This window comes from Trichomycterus rosablanca, chromosome 9, assembly GCF_030014385.1.
Source record: "Trichomycterus rosablanca isolate fTriRos1 chromosome 9, fTriRos1.hap1, whole genome shotgun sequence".
Classification (NCBI taxonomy): Eukaryota; Metazoa; Chordata; class Actinopteri; order Siluriformes; family Trichomycteridae; genus Trichomycterus; species Trichomycterus rosablanca.
Genome location: NC_085996.1, coordinates 30,935,312 through 30,963,271, shown reverse-complemented (window position 1 = coordinate 30,963,271; position 27,960 = coordinate 30,935,312). Strand labels below are relative to the sequence as shown.

At 39.1% G+C, this 27,960-nt stretch overlaps 1 protein-coding gene across 8 annotated transcripts in view; it reads left to right on the top strand.

Annotated features, from left to right (window-relative positions):
* LOC134320690 (mucin-3B) overlaps positions 1-27,960 on the top strand; it is a 140,309-nt gene that overhangs the window by 32,990 nt on the left and 79,359 nt on the right. For 6 of the 8 annotated variants that reach the window (XM_063002227.1, XM_063002223.1, XM_063002226.1 and 3 more), the window contains 15 exons: positions 201-345; positions 450-650; positions 761-1,017; positions 1,813-1,963; positions 4,606-4,749; positions 6,963-7,103; positions 7,204-7,386; positions 8,795-8,932; positions 10,361-10,546; positions 10,691-10,813; positions 10,919-11,101; positions 14,957-15,043; positions 15,293-15,397; positions 18,234-18,311; positions 18,516-27,959. In XM_063002227.1, coding sequence (XP_062858297.1) covers positions 201-345; positions 450-650; positions 761-1,017; positions 1,813-1,963; positions 4,606-4,749; positions 6,963-7,103; positions 7,204-7,386; positions 8,795-8,932; positions 10,361-10,546; positions 10,691-10,813; positions 10,919-11,101; positions 14,957-15,043; positions 15,293-15,397; positions 18,234-18,311; positions 18,516-27,959 — 11,566 coding nt within the window. The remainder of the gene's footprint in view (positions 1-200; positions 346-449; positions 651-760; positions 1,018-1,812; positions 1,964-4,605; positions 4,750-6,962; positions 7,104-7,203; positions 7,387-8,794; positions 8,933-10,360; positions 10,547-10,690; positions 10,814-10,918; positions 11,102-14,956; positions 15,044-15,292; positions 15,398-18,233; positions 18,312-18,515; position 27,960) is intronic. The other 2 variants (XM_063002224.1, XM_063002228.1) reach the window with 2 other exon arrangements.

The window sequence follows — 27,960 nt, the reverse complement described above, 5'->3', positions numbered from 1 at the left end:
TGCATAAAATGTTATTTCAAGTTCAAGAACTGAATGACCTAATGTGCCATTACCTGGAAGCATTTGCTTTTAGTAATTATTTAGAAAGTTAGTCCATTAGTCTAAATGATATACATATGTTTACTAATAATAAGATGCAATTTGTCAAAGTGCTTTTATTGAGTTGGCTGTAATGCTTTTGGTCTGGGTCCCACTTTCAGGTGCATAGCGGTGCAGTTCACCCACAGTAATCATCATGATGAACTGAGTCAGGTTCTACCAACCTTTGACTCTAAGCTCTCAGGCAGCTTTAGTTCCAAACTAGCTTCCCCAGAAGAGTGCAATGTCCAGCTTCAGAAAATTAAGGTTTGTTACACTTAAATGACAATAAACAGGATATAGTTTTTTCTTACAGCTGTGGAAAAGTGTATACCATGTGAAGTGTAAGTAATTTTTTCATAATTTTATAGGTCCTTCAGGAAGAGCTGATGAACTTGGCTGGAAGGCTGGCAGAGTTCAAAAAGAGCTGCTCAGTACTGCGCTGTAATGTAGCAGCTGACAAGTCACTAGGAAATCTGCAGAGGTACTGGGCTGTGCTACAGCGCAGACTAGACACACACAGTTCCAAAGTGGCACATACAGAGGCTCAGTGGAAGGAAATTATGCTGAGGGTAAGAAAAACAAAGTTAATGCAAAGTTGTATGCGAAACATAGTTTGTATTCTTGTGTATTTAAACTAGCAGTGCTTTGTAGTCATTGTGAGTTTCCGTTTTGCTTAAAGATCAAGAGAACCAGAGAAGCGCTTGACCAGATTCAAGTTGGGCTCCATGACATCTCCACAATAAGAGGATCTCTTGCGAAACTTCAAAGAATTCTGGTACAAACTGAACAGATTCAGAATAAACTGGACCAAGAACACCTCACTCTGGGATCTCTACAACTCTATGAGTCACGTCTGCTGAGCACAAGCCTTCCGGAGCTTAGCTCTCCAACTCAGATAAGTCAGGAACTGCAGTCTCTTCAGAGTCGCTATCTAAGGTATGACTATGCACAGTTGTACATATGTTGTAATCAGTAGTGTAAAACAGTGTTTTTCAAACTTTTTTTAAGTGACTTACATTTTGTTCATGATTTTTACTGCAACCCAGGCAACACAAACAATGCATAAAAAATTTATAAAAAGGAGAGCAATCTGGTCCCACTGTGGTTTACAAGATGTAACGTAAAGTCTCCACATGGGGGCGTACATGTACAAGTTTATTTCGTGCTTAAGTGACTGTTAAAATGTATTTAATTATTAATAAATTTCAGGGCGGCACGGTGGCTTAGTGGGTAGCACTGTCGCCTCACAGCAAGAAGGTCCTGGGTTCGATCCCCAGGTGGGTACTTTCTGTGTGGAGTTTGCATGTTCTCCCCGTGTCTGCGTGGGTTTCCTTCGGGAGCTCCGGTTTCCTCCCACAGTCCAAAAACATGCAGTCAGGTTAATTGGAGACACTGAATTGTCCTATAAGTGAATGGGTGTGTGTATGTGTGTGTATGTGTGTGTATAAGTGTGTATGTGTATCTGCCCTGGGAGGGACTGGCGTCCCGTCCAGGGTGTTACTGTGTGCCTTGCGCCCATTGAAAAGCTGGGATAGGGGTCCAGCAACTCCCCCCCCCCCCCTTCCCGAGCCTAATTGGATAAGAGGATAAGAAAATCAATGAATGAAGGATTAATACATTTCTCTGTGACTCAATTTTTTTTGGCTCGCGACCCACCCAAAGATGTAAAAGATCATTTCAGTATTAAAGTCATAGTAGTTGAAGCAATGACTGATATCTGCTTGTATACAGCCTCAGAGAACAAAGCAGTGAGGTGAGACGGGAAGTACTATCTGAGATTCAGGAGTGGGGCCAACTTCAGGAGGAACTTAAGGCAGTTCAGCAAAGTATTCTCTCACTATCAACTCTTCTGGAGACTCAGCAAGATCCCACACATATTAGGGTTAGTGCAATGTTTCTGCTAAAGAACTGTCTTAAGGAAAATCAGTGTTGTAAGTGTTAAATGATAATTTTTTTTATATTTGATTAAAAATGATCTCCTACCATTTTATAAACCCAAGTTCCAAATGGGTAAATGCAAATAAAAATGAAATTTTTGTGAATTGAATGTAAACAAGCACAAAAATAGATATTGGATGTTTTACCTTATCAACTTTACTGCCTTTTGTAAAAATTAGGGCTGTCGTTAATTGAGTTGATTAACGTGTTAAAATTTTAATCACGATTAAAAAAATTAATCGAGATTAAAATTTTTAATCAAACTGTTTTATTGGGCTACGTTTGTGCCATTTTATATGTGTGTCTGTGGTAATTTGTGCTGCTTTAACACAGCAACATTGTCTTTATACTGTATAGCGATACAGTATAACAGTATACGAGTCTTTTTCCAGTTTGCGGTTGTGAGTTACAAATCACTCAAGCTGCTGCTGCTGCATATTGTGAAGTGTAGGGGTGTTTCGAATAATAATTTTTGTTTTCAGAAAGCGTGAGAAATCATCACTAGACAAAATTACAGTTATTTGATCAGTCTTTCGACGCTTCAATCTCATCTTTGGTCGAAGCACGCCTTTGTCTCGTCAGGCGTCTGTGCGCATGAATACATGTTACAGGCAAATTGAGCTCAGGCAACTTTATTTGGGAGGAATTTGGATGGAAAGCCCATGTCGTGGGAACATTACAAACACTGGTGTTACATGGATTGCAATGGACTGTACACGCTTTAACATAGTTATCGATGTGGGTCTACATGACGTTATACTTGTTGCAAAATGGTTCATAATAGTACCCTGAGAGTGCCTGTTGTCAGTGGCAGGGTTATGGACAGAAATAGATCCTCACTTTTGCCAGATAATGTGAACAGACTTGTCATTTTAAATAATTGGCTTAAAGATGGGTATATGATCAATAACACTTGCAAGTTAATGCAGGTAAACAGGTGAATATATCACTAGGGTCCTGTTTTGTTTGGGTAAAAAGAAGTATTAACAAAAGGCCTAGTAATTTATGAGATGGAATTGGTTGAGGTTTGCCACTTGGTGAAAAACTGCTTAAGCATATACAGGGGCCAGTCTGGTGGCCAATCTTCATTAATTGCACATTGCACCAGTAAGAGCAGAGTGTGAAGGTTCAATTAGCAGGGTAAGAGCACAGTTTTGCTCAAAATATTGCAATGCACACAACATTATGGGTGACATACCAGAGTTCAAAAGAGGACAAATTGTTGGTGCACGTCTTGCTGGCGCATCTGTGACCAAGACAGCAAGTCTTTGTGATGTATCAAGAGCCACGGTATCCAGGGTAATGTCAGCATACCACCAAGAAGGACAAACCACATCCAACAGGATTAACTGTGGACGCAAGAGGAAGCTGTCTGAAAGGGATGTTCGGGTGCTAACCTGGATTGTATCCAAAAAACATAAAACCACGGCTGCCCAAATCACGGCAGAATTAAATGTGCACCTCAACTCTCCTGTTTCCACCAGAACTGTCCGTCGGGAGCTCCACAGGGTCAATATACACGGCCGGGCTGCTATATCCAAACCTTTGGTCACTCGTGCCAATGCCAAACGTCGGTTTCAATGGTGCAAGGAGCGCAAATCTTGGGCTGTGGACAATGTGAAACATGTATTGTTCTCTGATGAGTCCACCTTTACTGTTTTCCCCACATCCGGGAGAGTTACGGTGTGGAGAAGCCCCAAAGAAGCGTACCACCCAGACTGTTGCATGCCCAGAGTGAAGCATGGGGGTGGATCAGTGATGGTTTGGGCTGCCATATCATGGCATTCCCTTGGCCCAATACTTGTGCTAGATGGGCGCGTCACTGCCAAGGACTACCGAACCATTCTGGAGGACCATGTGCATCCAATGGCGGTGCCGTGTATCAGGATGACAATGCACCAATACACACAGCAAGACTGGTGAAAGATTGGTTTGATGAACATGAAAGTGAAGTTGAACATCTCCCATGGCCTGCACAGTCACCAGATCTAAATATTATTGAGCCACTTTGGGGTGTTTTGGAGAAGCGAGTCAGGAAACGTTTTCCTCCACCAGCATCACGTAGTGACCTGGCCACTATCCTGCAAGAAGAATGGCTTAAAATCCCTCTGACCACTGTGCAGGACTTGTATATGTCATTTCCAAGACGAATTGACGCTGTATTGGCCGCAAAAGGAGGACCTACACCATACTAATAAATTATTGTGGTCTAAAACCAGGTGTTTCAGTTATTTTGTCCAACCCCTGTAGTTTAAGTATAATGTTTTCTCTTGATTGCATGATTGCAATGAACTGTACTGTCTACAGTCCATTATATTATCGAAATACTGTAGAGAAATCATTGTCACTGATTTAAACCAGTTTTAAATGTGACTTTTAATCCCTTTAACATTACTGCAATAAACCTGACAGTATTTAGTTTTTTAACCTATTTATTCCTCTCACTGTTATTGGATTAATGTTTTATAACACTGTTGTTTTAATATATTATTATATCATTTACTTTTATTTTTTATTTTTAGAAGAAAGATCTGTACCTCTGTTTTAGATGCTAAATGCTTTAGCTTTCTCTCCCACTCTTGACAGGAAGTACGGGTGGAGTTAGAGTCTCAGAATATCAGACTGCAGGAGATAATGACTGGGGCCAGCAGAAGAAACAATGAAATGCCTGAAGAAATACAGACTGTACATGAGCGGGTCACTCTCTTTCTGCTGGAAGCTAAGAAAAAGGTACTGAAAAGTCATTCTTTTTCCATGGCAATTATAAAAAAAAATGCATTGGCAACCTGTCCGGAGTGTTTCCTTTTTTGACCCAGGATAAAGCAGTGGTAAAACAGACACTGAATGAATGAATTAGTGTTTTGTACAGTTTTATGTACAAGGCCCACTGGCTTTATTTGGTTTAGCTTCTACGACCACTAGAGGGCACTCAGACACATTGCTAGGTTTTTTGACATAAGCTGTTTGTTTCCAGAGCAAGATTTTTAGAAGTGCATTTACAAACCTTAATCCAGTTTGTTTTCTGCCATTCAGATATAATAAGTTCAACTTATATAGCGCCTTTAACCAAGCTCAAGGTCGCTGATGTTGTTTTGCTTTTCTTACTTGGATCATTGTTGCACTGTACATTATTTCTTAGCTTCAGCCTATGGTATTAAACCTGTACATTGTCTTCAATCATTTTTTTGATAGTGTATTCCATCCTTTTCTTAATGACAGAAAAATGTCCCTAAAACATCATCAAAGAACCCCCACACCATCATACTAACACTGCACGTTCAACTGTTTTTATAGTCTTGACATAAAAGGCTGTGTTTTATTTTTGCCAGACTTAACAAGACCCATGTTTATTTTTTTGTCCATTGATTCAAAAAAAGGTTAAAGGATCATCCTGGTGCTTAATTTTGGCTGATTACTTCTTGCTGCCCTTTCAAGAATCCTATTTTGCATGGACTCTTTTCATTATGGAGTCATGAACAGTGACCTTAGTAAAGACTAGTTTACTTGCTTTAGCAGAAGCGCTGTAAACAACGTAATAGCATGATCAGTGTAAAAGGAAGAAGTGGTGAGGTTATAATCAGAGCAAGGCAAGATTATTAATGTGTAGAAATTCATTTTCATATGTTTTTATTAATACTCAAGCAGTTTAGGTGTGGTGAATCTAGGTAAACTGTTAGATACAAATTCAAGAGCAGTTTCTTCCCACAGGCTCCCTCCTAAATAAATAAATGACTGACAATACAGACCTGAGCGTGACAATATTCATCTGCTGCCAATTGACTAAATATTGTAGTACTCATGCTACATGCTGTGCACTTTTTTTTTTTTTTTTTTTTTTCTCTTTCTTCTTTTTTCTTCAATATTCCACATGCTGATAGCTTACATTATCTGTATATCGCCATTGGTATGTTACCATATATTGTGTACGTCTGCTTATATGTACGTGTACATATACATTGGTCACTGAATACTGTACATACATACATGCACACGTCCACACATTTTCTATATATTGCCTGTATATAGTCTTATAGTTTGTTTTTAATGTTCTTGTGCATTGTCTGCAACTTGTACATTGCTTGTATACTCTATTTATACTAGAGAGATACTGTCAACCGGAACCAAATTCCTCGTGTGTATCCACATACTTGGCCAATAAATCTGATTCTGATTCTAGTTCTGCAATTTACAATTTCAGGTTATCAAGTCCCTGACCCTAAATTGGATAAAGCTGTGGTAAACAGACAATGAATGCATACAGGTTATGAAGTAATTGATTAAAAGCTGTTCCTCTTACTGTTCTGTAGTAAAGCAAGCTTTGACAGTTGATGAAAACACTCACAAACAAACTCAATTTCCTACGACTTCCTACACCATCACAGACACTTGGTAGAAACCATGACAGGAGGAGGTCTGGTAGACCCGAAGCCACACCAAACAAAATAAAACAAATTGTATCGAACAAAATGTTTTTTTTTATATAGATTCATTAGCTTGTGGGATTGGTGGCTCACCGGACAACAACTTAAAGCACAATTATAAATAAGTTTTATCTATTAAGAGAAGCCATTAAAAAGTCAGTAAGAAAGCCATTGTTAAGATGGCAAAAACGTGAACAAGGGGCTTGCCTGGGCCATGCAACACTACCAGTGACCTCATAATAATTGAAAGAAGGTCTGTCTAGGCAAAATAATGGTCCTTCAGTATGACACCAACTATCAAGATGCTTGTTCTTTAGAATACAAGAAGATGGTGGTGGGCTTAGACCCCATTAAGCTTGCTTGGAATGAGCTTGACCAAAGGGTAAAAGCAAAGCAACCCACTTTGTTCTATGCTTACAGTAAACGGAGACATTATTCTATAATAAAACTGATAAGTTTAGGGGTAGTTTGGGCAACAGCTAAGTAAAAGGAAATCCTTATGTTTTGTTGTTTGAATTTAAGGTGGGCCAGGCAATGGAGAGAACTGGCTCTCTCCACCGAATGAATGAGCATGTAGGGGAAGTAACTGAGGGCCTAAGCTGTGTGCAGGCACTGCTACAGCAAAAGAGTCCCACTATACAAGAAGCTGAGAATGTTCTGAAGGTTTGTGTTTTCAAATTAATTTTAAATTCAGTTAACTTGCAATGAGCATTTGCCCATATTTTATAAATCAACTGTTTAAATGCTTTTTTTACATGTGCAGTGCGTATGGGATGAGCTGGACCAATGGCACTCGCGTATAGCTAAACTAGACGTGGAGGTTCAGGAGCTTGCTGAGGAGCAGCCTGAGAAAGCTCATATCCTCATGGATGAGCTCACCAAACCACTGCAGCAATACCAGGCTGTAGCCAAACAAGCTGAGCGGAGGACTGCTTTTATTAGCAAGGTAAGTGCAGTTATATATTGTCATATCCATGTACTTTATGCTTAGTTCACACCACACGATTTTTGCCCTGATTTTCGCTCACCGACTGGTCGGCGCTAGATTTGCCGGCTTGGGAGCAACTCGGTGTTCACTCGGCGATCGAAACTCGGCTCTAAATCGCTATGTGTGAACTGCTCAACAACTCGATCCAAGCGGCTCGCCGAGTTCCTCACCTGAAGATAATTATCTAGCTTGCTAGATATCTGGATATGAGTCGACCAACTGGCATTTAGTGCCGTGACGAAACAGCCAATGACGAAACAGCCAATGAAAATCAGGGACACACTCAAGTTTTACAGTATTTCTGACCTTATCGTTCTCTACAAAACATAACACCAACACTGCATTGCTAAAAATATTTACTAACCTCCAACTCACTATAGAACAAACAATCCCTGCTGGTTGCGTAGCCAAATCCACTCAGATTTATTTATTTTTACTACTTGATTTTACGCTGCACATCAGCGCACAAACTTTGATCGCTCGCTACTTGTTGACGTGCATTTTTGCACGTGGTATCATTAAACCCCTCGTCACTTCTCGCTTGTGTTTTCGTGACAGAAGGTAGTTTGGGAGACCAGAGAAGCTCACCTGCGATTCCAGTTGGTGATAGATCGTGTAGTGTAAAAACCCCTATCGCTGATCAGTCGTGTAGTGTGAAGGCCAAACCGACCTGAAAGACTCCCGATTACAAGAGATCCAGTTGTGTAGTGTGAACTGTACAGCGACCTGACAACTTGGAAAGTCGTGTAGTGTGAACTTGGCATTACAGACCAAATGTGAGCAACGCTCATGTCAGAGAATGCTAAATACTGCAATTTCTTGGATGCCAAATCTTTGGCGCTCCGGTTCTCTCCCACAGTCCAAAAACATGCAAGTGAGGTGACGTAGAGATACAACATTGTCCATGACTGTGTTTGACATTAAAACTAGAACTGATGAATTTTGTGTAACCAGTAACTACCAGCCCTGTCATGAATGTAACCAAAGTGTGTAAAATATGACATTAAAATCCCAACAAATATTACAAAATCAACCTGTTCCATGTAACACTATTAGAAGGTGACTTGGTATGTAGAATTTTGGCTTGGACATCCTGATGGCAGCATATGTTGCTCTAAAAAGTGTAACCACTAATACACACAAACCCACATGACATGAAACTTTGGCTGGCAAGACACCAGTAACAATGTGTTTTGTCCTTTTCTTCTTTGTCAAAAGCATTGCAGTTAAATACACTAGAATTTATTGGTTTGTTTGGTATTTATTTTACTGCTTGGTTTATTACCATCATTCAAGACATAAACAATGATGTGGTGTACTGATAAATGATGTATTAATGAATTTATGTCTGTGGTGGTACATTTAGATTCCAGCATGTCTCCAGGAGTTTGAAGATGCTTTGTACAGCTCTTCTTGCTGGCTGGCTGATACCCGGTCCTGGCTGGGGACTCCTCACATCTACACCACTGCCAAGTGTCTGCACAGCCATGCCAACTCCTTACAGGTCAGACCACTTAAAACAAGCTGGCTAAAGTAAATTTAGGCATGCTTCCAAATATTAATGTGTTTACTTATGCAAGATTTAAAACTCTTTGGAATTACTTGAGCATCTGCATAGATACATAATGCAGTGTGGTCCGAGTTTCCTCCAAGACATAATAGACAAACATAAATTAGACAGTTATGATGTTATCTTTCTTGTACTTATTAAACACGTTGTTTATCATTCATGGTCCATTGTGAAAATAAAATCAATACAAGAATCTGTGATTTGTTCATTCCCTTGAACCTTTATTTTACTGACAAAGTACAAAGAAATTATATCCAGTGTTTTCACAGACCAATGGAACTGTTAAAATTAGAATTTAATTCTTGCAACACATTTAACAACGGTTGGGGGGCTCACAGCAAGAAGGTCCTGGGTTCGATCCCCAGGAGGGTGGTCCGGGTCCTTTCTATGTGGTGTTCGCATGTTCTCCCCGTGTCTGCGTGGTTTTCCTCTCAAAGTCCAAAGACATTCAAGTGGAGATACATAATGGTCCATGACTGTGTTTGATATAACCTTGTGAACTGAAACTACCGTTTCTGTCATGAATGTAACCAAAGTGTAAAACATGACGTTAAAATTCTATAAAACAAAACAAACAAAAACGCTTGGGACAGAGGTGTGTTTACCAAGCGGGTTCATTACCTTACCTACTAATTACACTTTTAATGGATTGGAAACTGAGGAAACTAATTGTTATAACTTTGCAAGTGGAATTTTTGTCCATTCTTGCTGGAGACAAGCAATTCTTTAGCTGCTCTAACAGTCTGTGGTCACCATTGTCTGATTCTCCTCTTCATAAATTTTTCACAATATTATGTACAGGAGATGGTAAAAGAACCAAATTATTATTTTGCATTCTTGCATTCTTTTAGAACTTATTGACAATTCTCTCATAAAGAGTTGCTTACAAAGTCTGAGCCTTTTTGGAGGATTGTCCCAATGGTATTGTGTTACAGGCATCAAATTCAAAATTTGTTTATATTTACAAAAAACAAACCCCATTTCCAGAAAAGTTGGGTCAGTTTGTAAAATGTAATAGAAAGAAGAATCTGTTTCTCATAAGAAAAAAGCTTTTCAATATGTTCACGGATCAGCTTCATTGTAGTTTGTCGAATCAAACCTGTTTAAAATTTGATGCCTACAATCCACTCAGAAAAAGTTGGGACAGAGCTACGCTTAGCACTGTGTTCCATCACCTTTTAATTAATAAGACTTTTTAATTAATGAGTCATACTTAATGAGATTCAGGAGAGTGACAAAGTTTACAGAGCAACAGATGGTCTCCAGTCAATGACTGCAATGACTGTATATCCACAAAGCTCATCTAAAATGTATGTGTAGCTTGTAAAAAACTGAAATATTTTTTGGTTGTTTGGTTTGCAGATAATGCTGGATGAGTCAGAGGGGATACACCGTACTTTGGAGGGCTTTAAGCCCACATTGCAGGAGATCTCAGCAGTGTGTGACACCGACTTTCAGCAGCAAAACCTTTTGCAGATGCTTACTGACATAAGCAATACAAGACAGCATGTTCTGGAACCACTCGCCCAGCTCCAACATGCAGCAGCAGTAAGCACCAGTCACTGTTTCCCTGTCATATATATTTAAAGTGTAGAAGTGTAAACTAAAGACACATAATAATCTGCTAACTAATAAATGAGATATAGGTGAGATACCTAGTATTTGTTGATGTATTTTGCATTGTTTGTGTAGGAGATGGATGCTATTGAAGCAGAAGTTAAGATCATGGAGAAGAATGTCACAAAAATTGAAAGCATCTTATCCACCATAGACACAGAAGACATACCTCCAGAACAGCATCTCCAAAACAGTCAAGCAAGTTATTGTTAACCACTATAGAATTATATCCATTTGTTCACATACTGTGAACATTTTACTTAGGGCATCAACAATATACGATTTTTTATTTTTTATTTTCAGGTAATCCTGGAGAACCTTCAGGCCATGCAGAAGACATTAGCTGAGATTGAGAGGTGTAGACATGATCTGGGTCTGCCCACAGGAGCAGAGCTTAGTCTTATAGCCTTCCACAGAGCTGAGCAGCTTCAGCCCCATATTCATAAACTCCAGCATCTCACTGAAGAACAGAGCTCTGCACTCAGGGTCAGTAGCATTTTACAGCCTGCTATGTACGACACAGGACAAACACAGTGGTCCTTATTTATCATGGCTGCTGATAAACTGTCCACATGCAAATTTTACCAATAGTTTTGTTTTTTAGTTTGTTTTTTTTAGTTTCAGTTTTGTTTTTTAGTTGTAGTTTCATTCATGGTTAAAATAATTTAATTATTTTAATAGTTTAGATATTATCTATAATATTAATAAACTGTGGTTATCAAAACAACATAGATAAAATAGTAATAATCAAACCTTCAAGGAATTTTATTAAGTCTAACCTTAACCATACCTCAGGAGTCCTTTAATTGAGTAATAATAATCAGGCAAAACCCAGTCATTAATATTTATTTGGTGCACCATTACAATGTTTGTACTTATTTTTAATGACCAATAAATCTATTGCACATCTGTAACTAGTACTGTTGAATAAATATGTATAACAAATGTATTCACATGAGAATATACATTGCTTGCACAAAATATATTTACCCTATTACTAAGGAACTAAAAGTTCAAGTCCTGTGATTGCCATGGTCAAATACTTTTCTGGGTATGGTCAAATGATGTCGGTGATTAACACAATCACAGTTGTCTGTATATACCTGTACATTATTAGAATGTTAATGCTTTTTTATAAGCTTGGGCAGTTGTTCTATGATGTTGCTTAAAGTGAGTTTAAAACTACAAGGTTGCTGATTTCACAATACTGTGAAAAACTGTAAAAATCATGTACAAATGGTAATGTTCTGGCTACAGGGATGCCAGTACTGTCAAATTCAAACCATGGATAGAACTATAAAGAAATACATATAGTTATAATCTTTACCATAACTGCCACTTTTTACTGTATTTTTCCCAGAAAGCTTCATATAATTCTATGAAATCTTAATAACGTAATAAAAAAATAATAAAATAATAATAATAATTTAAAAATTGGTGATTTTCTGGCAGCAGCGTAAAAACAATAATATATTTTTTTCAATTTAATTTATAGTTGTACACAGTTTTTATAAAAGGAAATTGAGGTATCTAACTATTTCATCTGTAAATCAATAAAATGCATTGATAAAATTCAAGTAAAATCCTGCTAAAATTAATTTTACCTGTCATAAAGTAGTCCTTTAGTAGTGGTTAAGAAATGCAAAATGTAAAATATATATTTCTTTTCAGTGAAATCACAGGACATTTTAATACACCTGTAATTTTAATACAATCTTCCTGTCAGTTTGAAATACAGGAACATTTGTAAAAAAACATTTGGGAAAGATGGTGGACAAGGCTACAGTTAAACTGGGGAATAAAAAGGATTACACACATTTGTCATAGTAACAGTAAATCAGTTTTGTCATAGTAAATCATCTACATGTTCATAAAATCTTCTCTAACTTTTTCTAACTCACTCAAAAATCAGTGTTTCCAAGTGTTCCTCCCATGCTTCACAGAAGTTGTAGAGTTGATTGAACGTGTCTTGTGGGATGTCTCTTAAACCTTTCAATCCCATCTTTTGAGCATGTAAATTGCGTCAGGGTCGGATGGCTGAGAAAGCCATTTGGCTGCATCCGTCCTTTCTTTATGTGTTCTGCGACTTTAAAATGTGTAGAGTTCACAGACTATTAAGCTTTACTTGGACAGGTTTAGAAAAAAAAAATCTGATGCAGCCAAGAAAATTTGGCTGAAAACTTGAAATCATATGAATTGCTCAACATTAAACTGTAATTTAAGTGTCAATATCTTGTTAAGTAACTGGAGATTTCAGACCATCACTTTTCTTCACACTCTCTGTACTGTATGATCATAAAGCTCTAAGGTCACAACTCAGTTCATGTCAGCTCCCTGTTTATCTGTCAGAGCACACTCAGATCTTTGATTTTATGTCTTTGCCTCTGGAACTTTTATAGATGTTGGTAGTGTTTGAGTCCCTATCTTACATGAAAGCGGTTTGGCAAGTGCTGACCTTCAGTGATCTGTCCTGAGGGTTTGATTAAAGAGATGCAGTGAAGCGCATCCCTCAAACATCAATAATAAGGACGAAGATAGTGATGATAAATATTTGGAATTTATCTGATGCCTACAACTATCCCTGCTTTTATTCTGTTTAATAACTCAAGCCTTCAAGATATCACTAATTTTTATGATTTCTCATGTTCCTCATGACCCTTGGCTCAGTTTTGCTGTAGTATTTCTTTTGATGAAAGCACATAAAATGTCCTAAATCTAATTGACCACATTATAATCTCTCCAACTTTTTTATGTCTGTGGGAATAAGAGGAAGGAAGCGTCTCTTTAGCTTAGACAAATTTAGTAAGAGAATTTTGTAAAGCATAGCTACGAAGATTATATGGCCTTTATTTATTGGTCTATATGGCCAGAGTATATGGAAACCTAAGTGTAACTTTTACATGTGATTGTTGAATATCTCATTTTAAAATCGTATGCAATTTTATGGTATTGGAAGTCTCGTCTCGTTTCCATTTACATTTACATTTTCAGCATTTTGCAGACGCTTTTATCCAGAGCGACTTTCAGAACAGCTTCCATAGTAAACATTACCTTACTCTAGTTTAAAAAATAAATCAAGAACACAAATATACTGAAACCCTCTTTCTAGGAGATTTACTTTTCTTCCACTTCTTTCTTTTTTTAGTGGTTGCCCCAGTGGTTCATTGGTTTCCATCTTGTTCTGTTCTGAACATCCTTCTTTGTCCCATTAACCACCTGCATACCCTCCCTTACCATATTCATAAACCTCCTTTTTGGTCTTCCTCTCCTCACTTGACTTTCAACCACTCTTCCTCTCATTCACACACACGTACTCCATTTTACTCCTGCTAACTTTAATTCCCTTTCTCTTTAAATTGTACCTCTAGTTTCCAGGCTCTCCTTTACATTTACATTTTCAGCATTTAGCAGATGCTTTTATCCAAAGCAACTTACAGTACTGTGACAGTATATTGTCTAAGCAATTGAGGGTTAAGGACCTTGCTCAGGGGCCCAGCAGTGGCGACCTTTCAATTAATAGTCCAGTACATTGGTCGCTATACAGTATATGCATATACACATGTACAGTACAATGAAATTCTTTTTCTGTGTATCCCAGCTTGTTTAGAAGCTGTGGTCAGAGCGCAGGGTCGACCATTGTACAGCCTTGCTCAAGGACCCAACAGTGGGTGCATAGCAGAACTTAGATTTTAAATGACAATCTTCCGATTGATAGCACAAAGCTCTACCCACTGGGCTAAAACTGGGTAGCTACTCCTTAATCTTGCTACTAATTACAATATCATCCGCAAACAATAGGAAAATTGAAGTTAGACAATAAATAAAAGGGCAGTGGTAGCCTAGTGGTTAAGGTAGTGGACTAGTAATCAAAAGGTTCTTGGTTCAAGCCACACCACTGCCAAGTTGTTGCTGTTGGGCCCTTGAGCAAGGCCCTTATTCCTCAATTGCCTCTGCACCACCCGAATACACTAGACTCAAACTGGCTGCAAAGCAGGAAAACACTCTAGGTCATCACAGTGCTCCAGAGTCCCATATTCACCTACTCATACCAAGGGGCTATTTAGAGTAGCTAACCCATTCTTTGCATTTTGCTTTGCATGGTTTGAGATGTTTTGTGTGGCTAAAATAGTCCAGTTCTATTCTGTTCTATACAATTTACACATCTTTAGCTTTGTAGGGTATCATAGAGGCTAAATGTACAAGTGCAATGTAGTAATTTTACAAGAATTAAAAGGTACAAAAAACTGTGAACTTTAACCCAAACTTTTAAAGATGCTGTTAAATTATTACCAATATGTATCCTAGATTCTATATTCATTCATATTTTGATGATCTTTCTAGGTTTCTATCGGCCATCCTGTGGCTTCTGTCTCCCCCACTGATGGAACAGTATCCAGTCTTTCCTTTCACTGCCCTGTAGATGTGATGGTGAGTTTAGCACCCAGTTTTACACTGATCAATCAAGTGCAAGTCTGGGCACATTTCAAATCAGTTCACACGTGCTTTGCATAGCCAAACACGAATTAAGAGCAAAATCTATTTTACCAGGAGAATTTTGATTTCTGCATTGCATTTAACTGATGATTTATTTTAGTTCAGTAATTATTGTAAGACAATGAGATCAGTGACCCATTCAAACTTTCGCGTTTAAAAAAAAATCCCAAAACTGTCGAGCAGGTGCATATGGAAATGCCATTCTCCAAGGAAGATGATGACAATGATTATGAAGATGAGGGCAGTTACTCTTCGTCCTCTGACACTCTTACAGGAAGTGCTTCAGAGGTACAAAAAGAATCTATCTTTATGTTTATGGTTTGGTTCTAGCTTTAGCATTCATGCTTTAGCTGGAAAAGTCTCTTCTCTGGCTCCTCATGTTGTTTTTTTTATTTCATGTATAATTTCTGTAAGTCCTTTATAATGCATCCTATTCCTTCATGTACATTTAATGTGAACATAATGTCTTGTAACAAAGTGGTAACAACCCTATTTAACTACATCAGTGGGTGTGTTCGAAAACCTAGTGAGCTCTCCACATAGACAGCATTTTACGTCATCCTACACACGCTACCGTGAAGTAGACTGTTCGAAATCCTAGATGCCTCAATATCCTCTCTAGTTAAGGTATCTTAAAATTCCAACTGTATTTTGACTTAGGAACGAGTGAGCATCCGATGCTGTCTTAGCGGTGGAGGCAATCCCAGCATTCAGTGGGGCACAACTTTTCTCACAGAAAAATAAAAAACATGGCGGACGGTGCAGAGAAAACGAACTGAGTTATTTTCAAACGTAAATAAATTATTATTGATTTTTAATTTGTATGAACTTGCATTTTTTTATTTGCAAATTCGGGCTTGTCATCGAATTTAACCGTTTTCGGTACACGGAGGGAGATGTTAGTTGACATGCCAGCGAGTTGTGCCACCCCATCCCATTGGTTTAAATGGCATGCGGCTAACTGTGTTGCACGTTCGAATAACCTGACTTATAAGTCAATGACTTATTAGAATCCTCTCTACTTAGGCAGCTGCCTATGTAGGCAGTAAGGCAGCTCACTAGGTTTTCGAACACACCCAGTGTCAGTATAATAATGCTACTGATTTGCTTGTAATAATGCTGAACATTTGTGGATGTGATTTTATTCTCTTACATCATTCTGAGCTGTCCATTCTTAGTGTATAAAGTTGCAAAAATAATTTGTATAAATTATAGAAATGACTGGATTTCTGTGTAATTCATAGAAATCAGCAACACAATGTACTTAGATTAGCAAAACCTAAACAGTTTTATTTTAATGTCTTTGTTAAACACGTTAATTTGAAGCTATGGTTGCAAAAAAGAAGTATGTTAACAAACAGGGCAAAAACTTACACTCTTGAAATCAATGCAGGCAGGAGTGTTAATAAAAGGACAACACAGAGTAAACCACTGTTTTGCACATAAAAAAAATACTATTCTATCTCAAAAGTTTACAGTTTTTTTGCTCTTGCCTCTCCATGTGATAAAAAGGACATTTTAGTATTTTCCTGGAATTTCACATACGGTCATGTGAATACATTTCGACACCCAATAAATTTGAACAATTTTGAGAGATAGAGGTAATATAAATTATTTTTTCTTAGGAAAAGCTAGGACACCTCCACATGTAATACTTAAAATGTCAAGAAAAATGATTTAGGTACATTAAATCAGCTAAATATGCAAATTATTAAAACACTGTTATAGAGGAGCAGCTTCTCCCTGTTGATGTCAGTGGCTGATTGCTGGTTATAAGAAAAAATTTAATTGTTATTGTCAACCAAAGGGGGAAATAACCAGCTATTAGTGCATAGGGTGTTCTAACTTTTTCTTCAGCAGGAATTGGTATATTTTATTTGTTTTTTTGCAAAGGGGAAGTAATTACATCTTTGTCTGCAGATATTGTTTGAAAGATTATCAAGTATTGATATGTCCATAGTATTTAAGTCAAATACACAGATCAGCCATAATATTAAAACCACCTCCTAGTTTCTACACTCACTGTCCATTTTATTAGCTCCACTTACCATATAGAAGCACTTTGTAGTTCTAAAATTGCTGACTGTAGTCCATCTGTTTCTCTGCATACTTTTTTAGCCTGCTTTCACCCTGTTCTTCAATGTTCAAGACCCCCACTGGACCACCACAGAGCAGGTATTATTTAGGTGGTGGATCATTCTCAGCACTGCAGTGACACTGACATGGTGGTGGTGTGTTAATGTGTGTTGTGCTGGTATGAGTGGATCAGACACAGCAGTGCTGCTGGAGTTTTTAAATACCGTGTCCATTCACTGTCCACTCTATTTGACACTCCTACCTAGTTGGTCCACCTTGTAGATGTAAAGTCAGAGATGGTCGCTCATCTATTGCTGCTGTTTGAGTTGGTCATCTTCTAGACCTTCATCATTGGTCACAGGGCACTGTTGACTGGGTATATTTTTGGTTGGTGGACTATTCTCAGTCCAGCAGTGACAGTGAGGTGTTTAAAAAAACTCCATCAGCGCTGCTGTGTCTTATCCACTCATACCAGCACAACACACACTAACACACCACCACCATGTCAGTGTCACTGCAGTGCTGAGAATGATCCATCACCCAAATAATACTTTGTAGTGGCCCTTGGAGAGTCCTGACCTTTGAAGAACAGGGTAAAAGCAGGCTAACAAAGCATGCAGAGAAACAGATGGACTACGTTCAGTAATTGTCGAATTACAAAGTGCTTCTATATGGTAAGTGGAGCTGATAAAATGGACAGTGACTGTAGAAACAAGGAGGTGGTTTTAATGTTATGGCTGATCAGTGTATATGTGTAAACTAAATATTTAATTGTTATCCTAATTTTTTTTCCAATTGACAATATAACCACATACTGTATAAACAGTATAAGACCCTTGGGACATAGCTCACTGTCATCCATGATATGGTTACCCTGTGGTTTACAGGCCCAAGAGTGCTAGCAAATTGGTGCTGGGCACCTAACCAGTAACCTAAAGAGCTACCTCTGCACCAAGTATTAACCAAGTTTGGTCGGAGACAATGTCCAATTTGGACAATTTGTGTCTATATTTCGACCTATATATTCTATTTTTTCTATGTGAACCAGGACCAAGAAGAGACAATGTTGGATGTAGAATATGCTGAAATCGGTGCTTCTACCCAGACCCAAGTGTCTATCACCACAGTAAGTTAAATTATTTTCAGCTGACGTAATGTGAATTGCACAGCTGCTGATATTTTGTGTTTTGGTGATGTGCAATCCTTTCTTGTCCCCAACACATATTACATTTTTTTATGCCATGTGCAGGAATTATCTCTCAAAGAAATAAAAAGGCCTATGGAATGTGTGCCCTTGATAACCCAGACTAATGTTACTTTATCTATGCAGCATATTTCCAGCACAAAAGAAAGAAGGTCAGTCGATGAAGATGCTGATCTGAGAGAGAAAGAAAATAAAGAGTCTCCTTCTACACTTGGCTTTGTTGATAATGAGTTGCAGGGTAATATACCAACTGACATAAGGAGTAAAGAAACTGAGGAAATGCTTAAGGACATCAAACATGCAAAAACAATTAAGGAACTAAATGTTGAGACACCAAAGAAGCCAGTGAAGACAGAGGCATTTGTGAAGTCTGGATTGCATGCAATACTTAAGGATGCTGATTCTGTTTCTGCAGGAACAGTAGAGCCTATAGTGCAACTAAACATACCAACTTTAAACAATAAAGAAACTGAACAAACACTTACATATGCAGAAACAGTAGAGGAGCCTAATGCAGAGACATCACAAGAAGTTCCAAAGCGAGGGGATACAGAGACATCCACTATACAGCCTGAATCAGTAGCTAAAAACGATAACACATTCGATGACAGTTTGATGACAAAGGCAGATCTTCAGATGTTTACTACTGAGATGTCGAGCTCTAATGATGATCTATTTGTCACTAAAGATGAGGCAGACATGAATGTAAAGACTGAATCAGACATTGAGATGACATTAACTAACCGAATGGAGTCCAATTCCAGACTTGGCTCTGTTGTTGAAGAAGCTGTTTCTGTTCCTTTAACAATTACCCACCCTCTTAAAACAATAGCAGCGGTGGTTGTAGAGCCTGTGGTGCAACTTAACATGGCAACTAAAATAAGCAAAAAAGAAACTGAAGAAATCCTCATAGGCTATAGACCTGAAAAAACGATAAAGGTGCATGATGATGAACAAACAAAAGATGATCTGAAGCCAGATATTAAAGAGACATCTGCTATAAAGCCTGGATTGGATGCTACAAACGATGACACTTTAAATTTGGAGATGGAGTCATGTCTTCAGAAGATGGAAACTGACCAGCTAAAAGAGCCCACTTCAACATATACCCCCATTAATGATGTGGAAACTATTAAGGACATCAGAGTTGTGAAAACAGGTGAGGAGCTAAAAGAAGATACACTAAAGAAGGAGAATAAAGACCTACCTGCTATATTGCCTGGGTTGATTGTGAAAGATAAGAATGCTAGTTCTGTTTCTGCCACAATTACTCAACCTATTAAAACAATCACCACACAGACAGTAGAGCATGAGGAGCAACTAAACTTACTAACTAAAACAAGCAATGAAGAAACAGAAGAAATGCTCACAGATGCACATACAATAGAGGAGCCTAATGAAGAGACAACAAAAGACTTACAGGAGACAACTGATCAAGTGGAGGAACTATCTTGCAGGCCTAGCTTCACTGTTGGGGTTGCTGAAGTAGTAGTTGAAGACAAGGATAACATAAATGCCAGGACTGAGTCAGACCTTCAAGTGACATTACCTGATCAAGTAAAGGACACCACTTTCATGCCTAGCATCACTCTTGGAGAGGCTGATTCGGTTTTTGCCACAACTACCCTACCTATCGAAACAATATCACCAGTGACGCTTGTGGACAGCACACATGCAGAAACCACAAAGTCAGAAGAAAGGACACCAAATGACGAATTACAGCAAGAGAAGACAAAGACATCTGCTGAAAAACCTGAATTGATTGACCAAGTGGAAGGATCCTCTTCCTGGCTTTTGCCTGTCTCTGAAGTTAAATATGTTGTTTCTGGCACAGCTACACAATCTACTGAAATATCAACAGCAGTAACAAATGAAGACACTGTAAAGGAGAGAACTGATTTGGACTTTCAAGAGACTGCTGATCAAGTGGAGGAATTATCTTACAGGCCTAGCTTCACTGTTGGGGTTGCTAAAGTAGCTGCTAAAGCCAAAGATACCATAAATGTCAGGACTGAGTCAGACCTTCAAGTGACATTACCTGATCAAGTGAAGGAGACTACTTTCATGCCTAGCATCACTCTTGGGGAGGCTGATTCTGTTTCTGCCACAACTACTTTACCTATCAAAACAATATCACCAGTGATGCTTGTGGACACCACACATGCAGAAACCACAAAGTCAGAAGAAAAGACACCAAATGATGATTTACAGCAAGAGGAGACAAAGACATCTTCTGAAAAACCTGAATTGATTGACCAAGTGGAAGAATCATCTTCCTGGCTTTTGCCTGTCTCTGAAGTTAAATATGTTGTTTCTGGCACAGCTACCCAATCTACTGAAATATCAACAGCAGTAACAAATGAAGACACTGTAAAGGAGAGGACTGATTTAGACTTACAGGAGACAACTGATCAAGTGGGGGAATTATCTTGCAGGCCTAGCTTCACTGTTGAGGTTGCTGAAGTAGTAGTTGAAGACAAGGATACCATAAATGTCAGGACTGAGTCAGACCTTCAAGTGACATTACCTGATCAAGTGAAGGAGACTACTTTCATGCCTAGCATCACTCTTGGGGAGGCTGATTCTGTTTCTGCCACAACTACCCTACCTATCGAAACAATATCACCAGCGATGCTTGTGGACAGCACACATGCAGAAACCACAAAGTCAAAGGAAAAGACACCAAATGACGAATTACAGCAAGAGGAGACAAAGACATCTGCTGAAAAACCTGAATTGATTGACCAAGTGGAAGGATCCTCTTCCTGGCTTTTGCCTGTCTCTGAAGTTAAAGATGTTGTTTCTGGCAGAGCTACTGAATCTACTGAAAGATCAACAGCAGTAACAAATGAGCCTAAGGTGCAGATTACCATGCCAACAAAAATAAGTGATCAAGAAAGTCTGGAAATGGTCAGTGATGTCAAAGATGCAGATGAAATTAAGAAGCCAGAAGGGAAGAAACCAACTGACGCATTACAAACAAAGGTCACAGAGACTATTATAAAGTGTGGCTTGGTGTCACAAGATGATGCCACAACTAGCCAAACTCTTGAAACATTAAAAGCAGTAACAGAAGAGACAGTGGTGCAAGATGACATTTTAACTGAAGTGCGTGACAAAGAAACTAAGAAAGCACTTGAGGACATCAAAGGTGCAGAAAAGGAAGAGCCAGAAGATGTTAAAACACAAGAGGAGATTAGGATATCAGCATCACAGTTTGGATTGACAACTGGTTCAGACATAAATGATAAAACGATTACTGACCAACTGGAAAAGTTCACTTCCAAACCCAGCTCCACTGTTGTGGATGATAGTTCTGTTCCTTCTACCCTTTCTCTTAAAACAGTAACATCAATGACAGTAGAGCCTGCAGTCCAGGTAAAACCAGAGGAGAGAGAGACATCAACGAAAATGACTGATGATGAAACTAAAGAAAGGTTCAATGACATCAGAGATGCAGAAACAGTTAAGGAGCTTGAGAGAGAGACACAAACGGATGCACCACAACCTGAAATAAGTGATCAAGAAGCTAAGTCAGCCAAGGACATCAAAGATGGAGAAACGAGTAAAGAGCTAGAAAGAGAGACACCAAAGGATGCGCTACAACTAGAGAGAATAGAGACATCTGCTGCAGTGCCTGGATTGGTTGAAACTAAAATGAGCAAAAAAGAAATTGATGAAACACCTAGAGACATCAGAGATGCAGAACGAATTGAGGAGACTAAAAAACAGACAGTAGAGGATACAGAGACAGCTGCTGTACAGGCAGTATTCATTGCTAAAGACAAGAACACCAAGGATTCAAGTTCAGTAGAATGTAAGACAGAAGATGTGCTAAAACCAGAAGAGAATCAGACATCTGAGGAGATGCTCAAGGATGACAGAAATTCAGAAACAATTAAGAAGCTGGAGGGAGAGACACCAAAAGACACTTTACAACCAGAGCAGACAGAGACAATTACTGTAAAACCTGGTTTGGTTGTGAAAAAGGAGGATGCCATTAATGTGAAAGCTGAGTCTGACATTCAGGTGACATTAACTGGCCAAGTGGAAGAGACCACTTCAGGTGCTAAAGTTGAAGACACCCAGAGTATGACAACTGGATCAGATCTTCAGGAGATGTTAACCATAAAGGAGACTATTTTCGGACCTGACACAATATCTGAAGTTGCTATATCTGCTCCTGCCACAGATTCTCATCCACTAGAAACTGATATGCCAACTCAGAAAACACTCAAAGTCACCAGAAAGAAAGAAACATTTAAGAAGTCTACAGCAAAGACACCAAAAGATGTGCTGGGCAGTAAGAAAATGGGGACCTCATCTGTAAAGTCTGGATTAATTGCTAAAGACATTGAAACTGTGAAAGAGGATTCAGACCTTTTGGAGACATCAAGTGAGTCATCTTTCCAACCTAGGTCAGTTGCTGAAGATGATAGTTCTGTTGTTTCTACAACTATCCAACCATTTAAACTGTCAACATCATTGACAGAAACACCTGAGCTGTTGACCATACTGCCTGAAAAAAGTGATCAAGAAGCTAAGTCAGCCAAGGACATCAAAGATAGAGAAACGAGTAAAGAGCTAGAAAAAGAGACACCAAAGGATGCACTTCAACTAGAGGAGATAGAGACATCTGCTGCAGTGCCTGGATTGGTTGAAACTGAAATGAGCAAAAAAGAAATTGATGAAACACCTACAGACATCAGAGATGCAGAACGAATTGAGGAGACTAAAGGACAGACAGTAAAAGATACAGAGACAGCTGCTGTACAGGCAGTATTCATTGCTAAAGACAAGGACACCAAGGATGCAAGTTCAGTAGAATGTAAGACAGAAGATGTGCTAAAACCAGAAGAGAATGAGACATCCACTATGCAGCCTAGATTGATAGCTAAAGGCAGTGACACTGTGAAGCAGAGGACTGACACAGACCTTCAGAAAACTGACCAAGTTAAGGAGTCATCTTGGATAATTTCAGTTGTTGAAACTGCAACTACAACTAGCCAACCTACTCAAACAGCAGCAGTGACAGAAGAGTCTGAGGTAACAGTTAACAAACAAGCCAAAATGAGCATCAAAAAATCTGAGGAGATGCTTAAGGATGGCAGACATTCAGAAACAATTAAGAAGCTAGAGGGAGAGACACCAAAAGACGCATTGCAACCAGAGAAGACAGAGCCAATTACTGTAAAACCTGGTGAGGCTGTGAAAAATGAGGATGCCATTAATGTGAAAGCTGAGTCCGACATTCAGGTGACATTAACTGACCAAGTGGAAGAGACCACTTCAGGTGCTAAAGTTGAAGACACCCAGAGTATGGCAACTGAGTCAGATCTTCAGAAGATGTTAACCGTCAAGGTGACTGTTTCTGGACCTGACACAATATCTGAAGTTGCTATATCTGCTCCAGCCACAGCTTCTCATCCTCTAGAAGCGGATTTGCCAACTCAGGAAACACTTAAAGTCACCAGAAAGAAAGAAACATTTAAGAAGTCTACAGCAAAGACACCAAAAGATGTGCTGGGCAGTAAGAAAATGGGGACATCAACTGTAAAGTCTGGATTCATTGCTAAAGACGTTGAAACTGTGAAAAAGGATTCAGACCATTTGGAGACATCAAGTGAGTCATCTTTCCAACCTAGGTCAGTTGCTGAAGATGATAATTCTGTTGTTTCTGCAAATATCCAACCATTTAAACTGTCAACATCATTGACAGAAACACCTGAGCTGTTGACCATACTGCCTGAAATAAGTGATCAAGAAGCTAAGTCAGCCAAGGACATCAAAGATGGAGAAACAAGTAAAGAGCTAGAAAGAGAGACACCAAAGGATGCGCTACAACTAGAGGAGATAGAGACATCTGCTGCAGTGCCTGGATTGGTTGAAATTGATGAAACACCTACAGACATCAGAGATGCAGAACGAATTGAGGAGACTAAAGGACAGACAGTAGAGGATACAGAGACAGCTGCTGTACAGCCTGTATTCATTGCTAAAGACAGTGACACTGTGCAGCAGAGGACTGACACAGACCTTCAGAAAACTGACCAAGTTAAGGAGTCATCTTGGATGAAGTCAGTTTTTGAAACTACAACTAACCAACCTACTGAAACAGCAGCAGTGACAGAAGAGTCTGAGGTGACAGTTAACAAACAAGCCAAAATGATTATCAGAAAATCTGAGGAGATGTCCAAAGATGACAGAAATTTAGAAACAATTAAGAAGCTGGAGGGAGAGACACCAAAAGACACATTGCAACCAGAGAAGATGAAGCCAATTACTGTAAAACCTGGTGAGGTTGTGAAAAATGAGGATGCCATGAATGTGAAAGCTGAGTCTGACATTCAGGTGACATTAACTGACCAAGTGGAGGAGTCCACTTCAGGTGCTAAAGTTAAAGACACCCAGAGTATGACAACTGAGTCAGATCTTCAGGAGATGTTAACCATGGAGGCGACTGTTTCTGGACCTGACACAATATCTGAAGTTGCTATATCTGCTCCAGCCACAGCTTCTCATCTTCTAGAAGCTGATATTCCAACTCAGGAAACACTCAAAGTTACCAGAAAGAAGGAAACATTTAAGAAGTCTACAGAGACGCCAAAGGATGTGCTGAGCATTGAGAAAATGGGGACATCAAGTGTAAAGTCTGGATTAATTGCTAAAGACATTGAAACTGTGAAAGAGGATTCAGACCTTTTGGAGACATCAAGTGAGTCATCTTTCCAACCTAGGTCAGTTGCTGAAGATGATAGTTCTGTTGTTTCTACAACTATCCAACCATTTAAACTGTCAACATCATTGACAGAAACACCTGAGCTGTTGACCATACTGCCTGAAAAAAGTGATCAAGAAGCTAAGTCAGCCAAGGACATCAAAGATAGAGAAACGAGTAAAGAGCTAGAAAAAGAGACACCAAAGGATGCACTACAACTAGAGGAGATAGAGACATCTGCTGCAGTGCCTGGATTGGTTGAAACTAAAATGAGCAAAAAAGAAATTGATGAAACACCTACAGACATCAGAGATGCAGAACGAATTGAGGAGACTAAAGGACAGACAGTAAAAGATACAGAGACAGCTGCTGTACAGGCAGTATTTATTGCTAAAGACAAGGACACCAAGGATTCAAGTTCAGTAGAATGTAAGACAGAAGATGTGCTAAAACCAGAAGAGAATGAGACATCCACTATGCAGCCTAGATTGATAGCTAAAGGCAGTGACACTGTGAAGCAAAGGACTGACCTAGACCTTCAGAAAACTGACCAAGTTAAGGAGTCATCTTGGATAATTTCAGTTGTTGAAACTGCAACTACAACTAGCCAACCTACTCAAACAGCAGCAGTGACAGAAGAGTCTGAGGTAACAGTTAACAAACAAGCCAAAATGAGCATCAAAAAATCTGAGGAGATGCTTAAGGATGGCAGACATTCAGAAACAATTAAGAAGCTAGAGGGAGAGACACCAAAAGACGCATTGCAACCAGAGAAGACAGAGCCAATTACTGTAAAACCTGGTGAGGCTGTGAAAAATGAGGATGCCATTAATGTGAAAGCTGAGTCCGACATTCAGGTGACATTAACTGACCAAGTGGAAGAGACCACTTCAGGTGCTAAAGTTGAAGACACCCAGAGTATGACAACTGAGTCAGATCTTCAGAAGATGTTAACCGTCAAGGTGACTGTTTCTGGACCTGACACAATATCTGAAGTTGCTATATCTGCTCCAGCCACAGCTTCTCATCCTCTAGAAGCGGATTTGCCAACTCAGGAAACACTCAAAGTCACCAGAAAGAAAGAAACATTTAAGAAGTCTACAGCAAAGACACCAAAAGATGTGCTGGGCAGTAAGAAAATGGGGACATCAAGTGTAAAGTCTGGATTAATTGCTAAAGACATTGAAACTGTGAAAGAGGATTCAGACCTTTTGGAGACATCGAGTTACCAAGAGTCATCTTTCCAACCTAGGTCAGTTGCTGAAGATGATAGTTCTGTTGTTTCTACAACTATCCAACCATTTAAACTGTCAACATCATTGACAGAAACACCTGAGCTGTTGACCATACTGCCTGAAAAAAGTGATCAAGAAGCTAAGTCAGCCAAGGACATCAAAGATAGAGAAACGAGTAAAGAGCTAGAAAAAGAGACACCAAAGGATGCACTACAACTAGAGGAGATAGAGACATCTGATGCAGTGCCTGGATTGGTTGAAACTAAAATGAGCAAAAAAGAAATTGATGAAACACCTACAGACATCAGAGATGCAGAACGAATTGAGGAGACTAAAGGACAGACAGTAGAGGATACAGAGAAAGCTGCTGTACAGGCAGTATTTATTGCTAAAGACAAGGACACCAAGGATTCAAGTTCAGTAGAATGTAAGACAGAAGATGTGCTAAAACCAGAAGAGAATGAGACATCCACTATGCAGCCTAGATTGATAGCTAAAGGCAGTGACACTGTGAAGCAAAGGACTGACCTAGACCTTCAGAAAACTGACCAAGTTAAGGAGTCATCTTGGATGAAGTCAGTTGTTGAAACTGCAACTACAACTAACCAACCTACTGAAACAGCAGCAGTGACAGAAGAGTCTGAGGTGACGGTTAACATACAAGCCAAAATGCGCATCAAAAAATCTGAGGAGATGCTTAAGGATGGCAGACATTCAGAAACAATTAAGAAGCTAGAGGGAGAAACACCAAAAGACACTTCACAAACAGAGAAGACAGAGCCAATTACTGTAAAACCTGGTGAGGTTGTGAAAAATGAGGATGCCATTAATGTGAAAACTGAGTCCGACATTCAGGTGACATTAACTGACCAAGTGGAGGAGTCCACTTCAGGTGTTAAAGTTGAAGACACCCAGAGTATGACAACTGAGTCAGATCTTCAGGAGATTTTAACCATGAAGGAGACACCAAAGGATGCGCTACAACTAGAGGAGATAGAGACATCTGCTGCAATGCCTGCATTGGTTGAAACTAAAATGAGCAAAAAAGAAATTGATAAAACGCCTACAGACATCAGAGGTACAAAACAAATTGAGGAGACTAAAGGACAGACAGTAGAGGATACAGCGACAGCTGCTGTACAGGCTGTATTCATTGCAAAAGACAAGGACACCGATGATGCAAGTTCTAAGTCAGACCTTCAGGGGACATTAACTGACCAATTAAAAAAGTCCACCTCCAGGCCCAGGTTCATTGACAGGTTTTCTGGTTATATACATTCCACAGCTACTCAGCTTCTTGAAAAATTTTCTGCAGTGCAACCTAACACATCATCCAAAACAGACAATAAAGAAACAAAGAAAATGCTCACAGCTATTAAAGATGCAGAACCGACAAAGGAACCTAAAGAAGAGGCAGGAAAAGATGCACTAAAATCTGAGGAGATTGTAACATCTGCTGTAAAGCCTTCATTTGTTGTTAAGGACAAATCTAGCTCAGCAGCTAGCTCAGCAGTTGAAGATGCTGGTTCTGTTCATGCCCCAACTACTCAACCTCTTGAAACATTAACACTTGTGCTGGCTGACCCAGACACAGTTACTGAAGAGAATACATCACTGG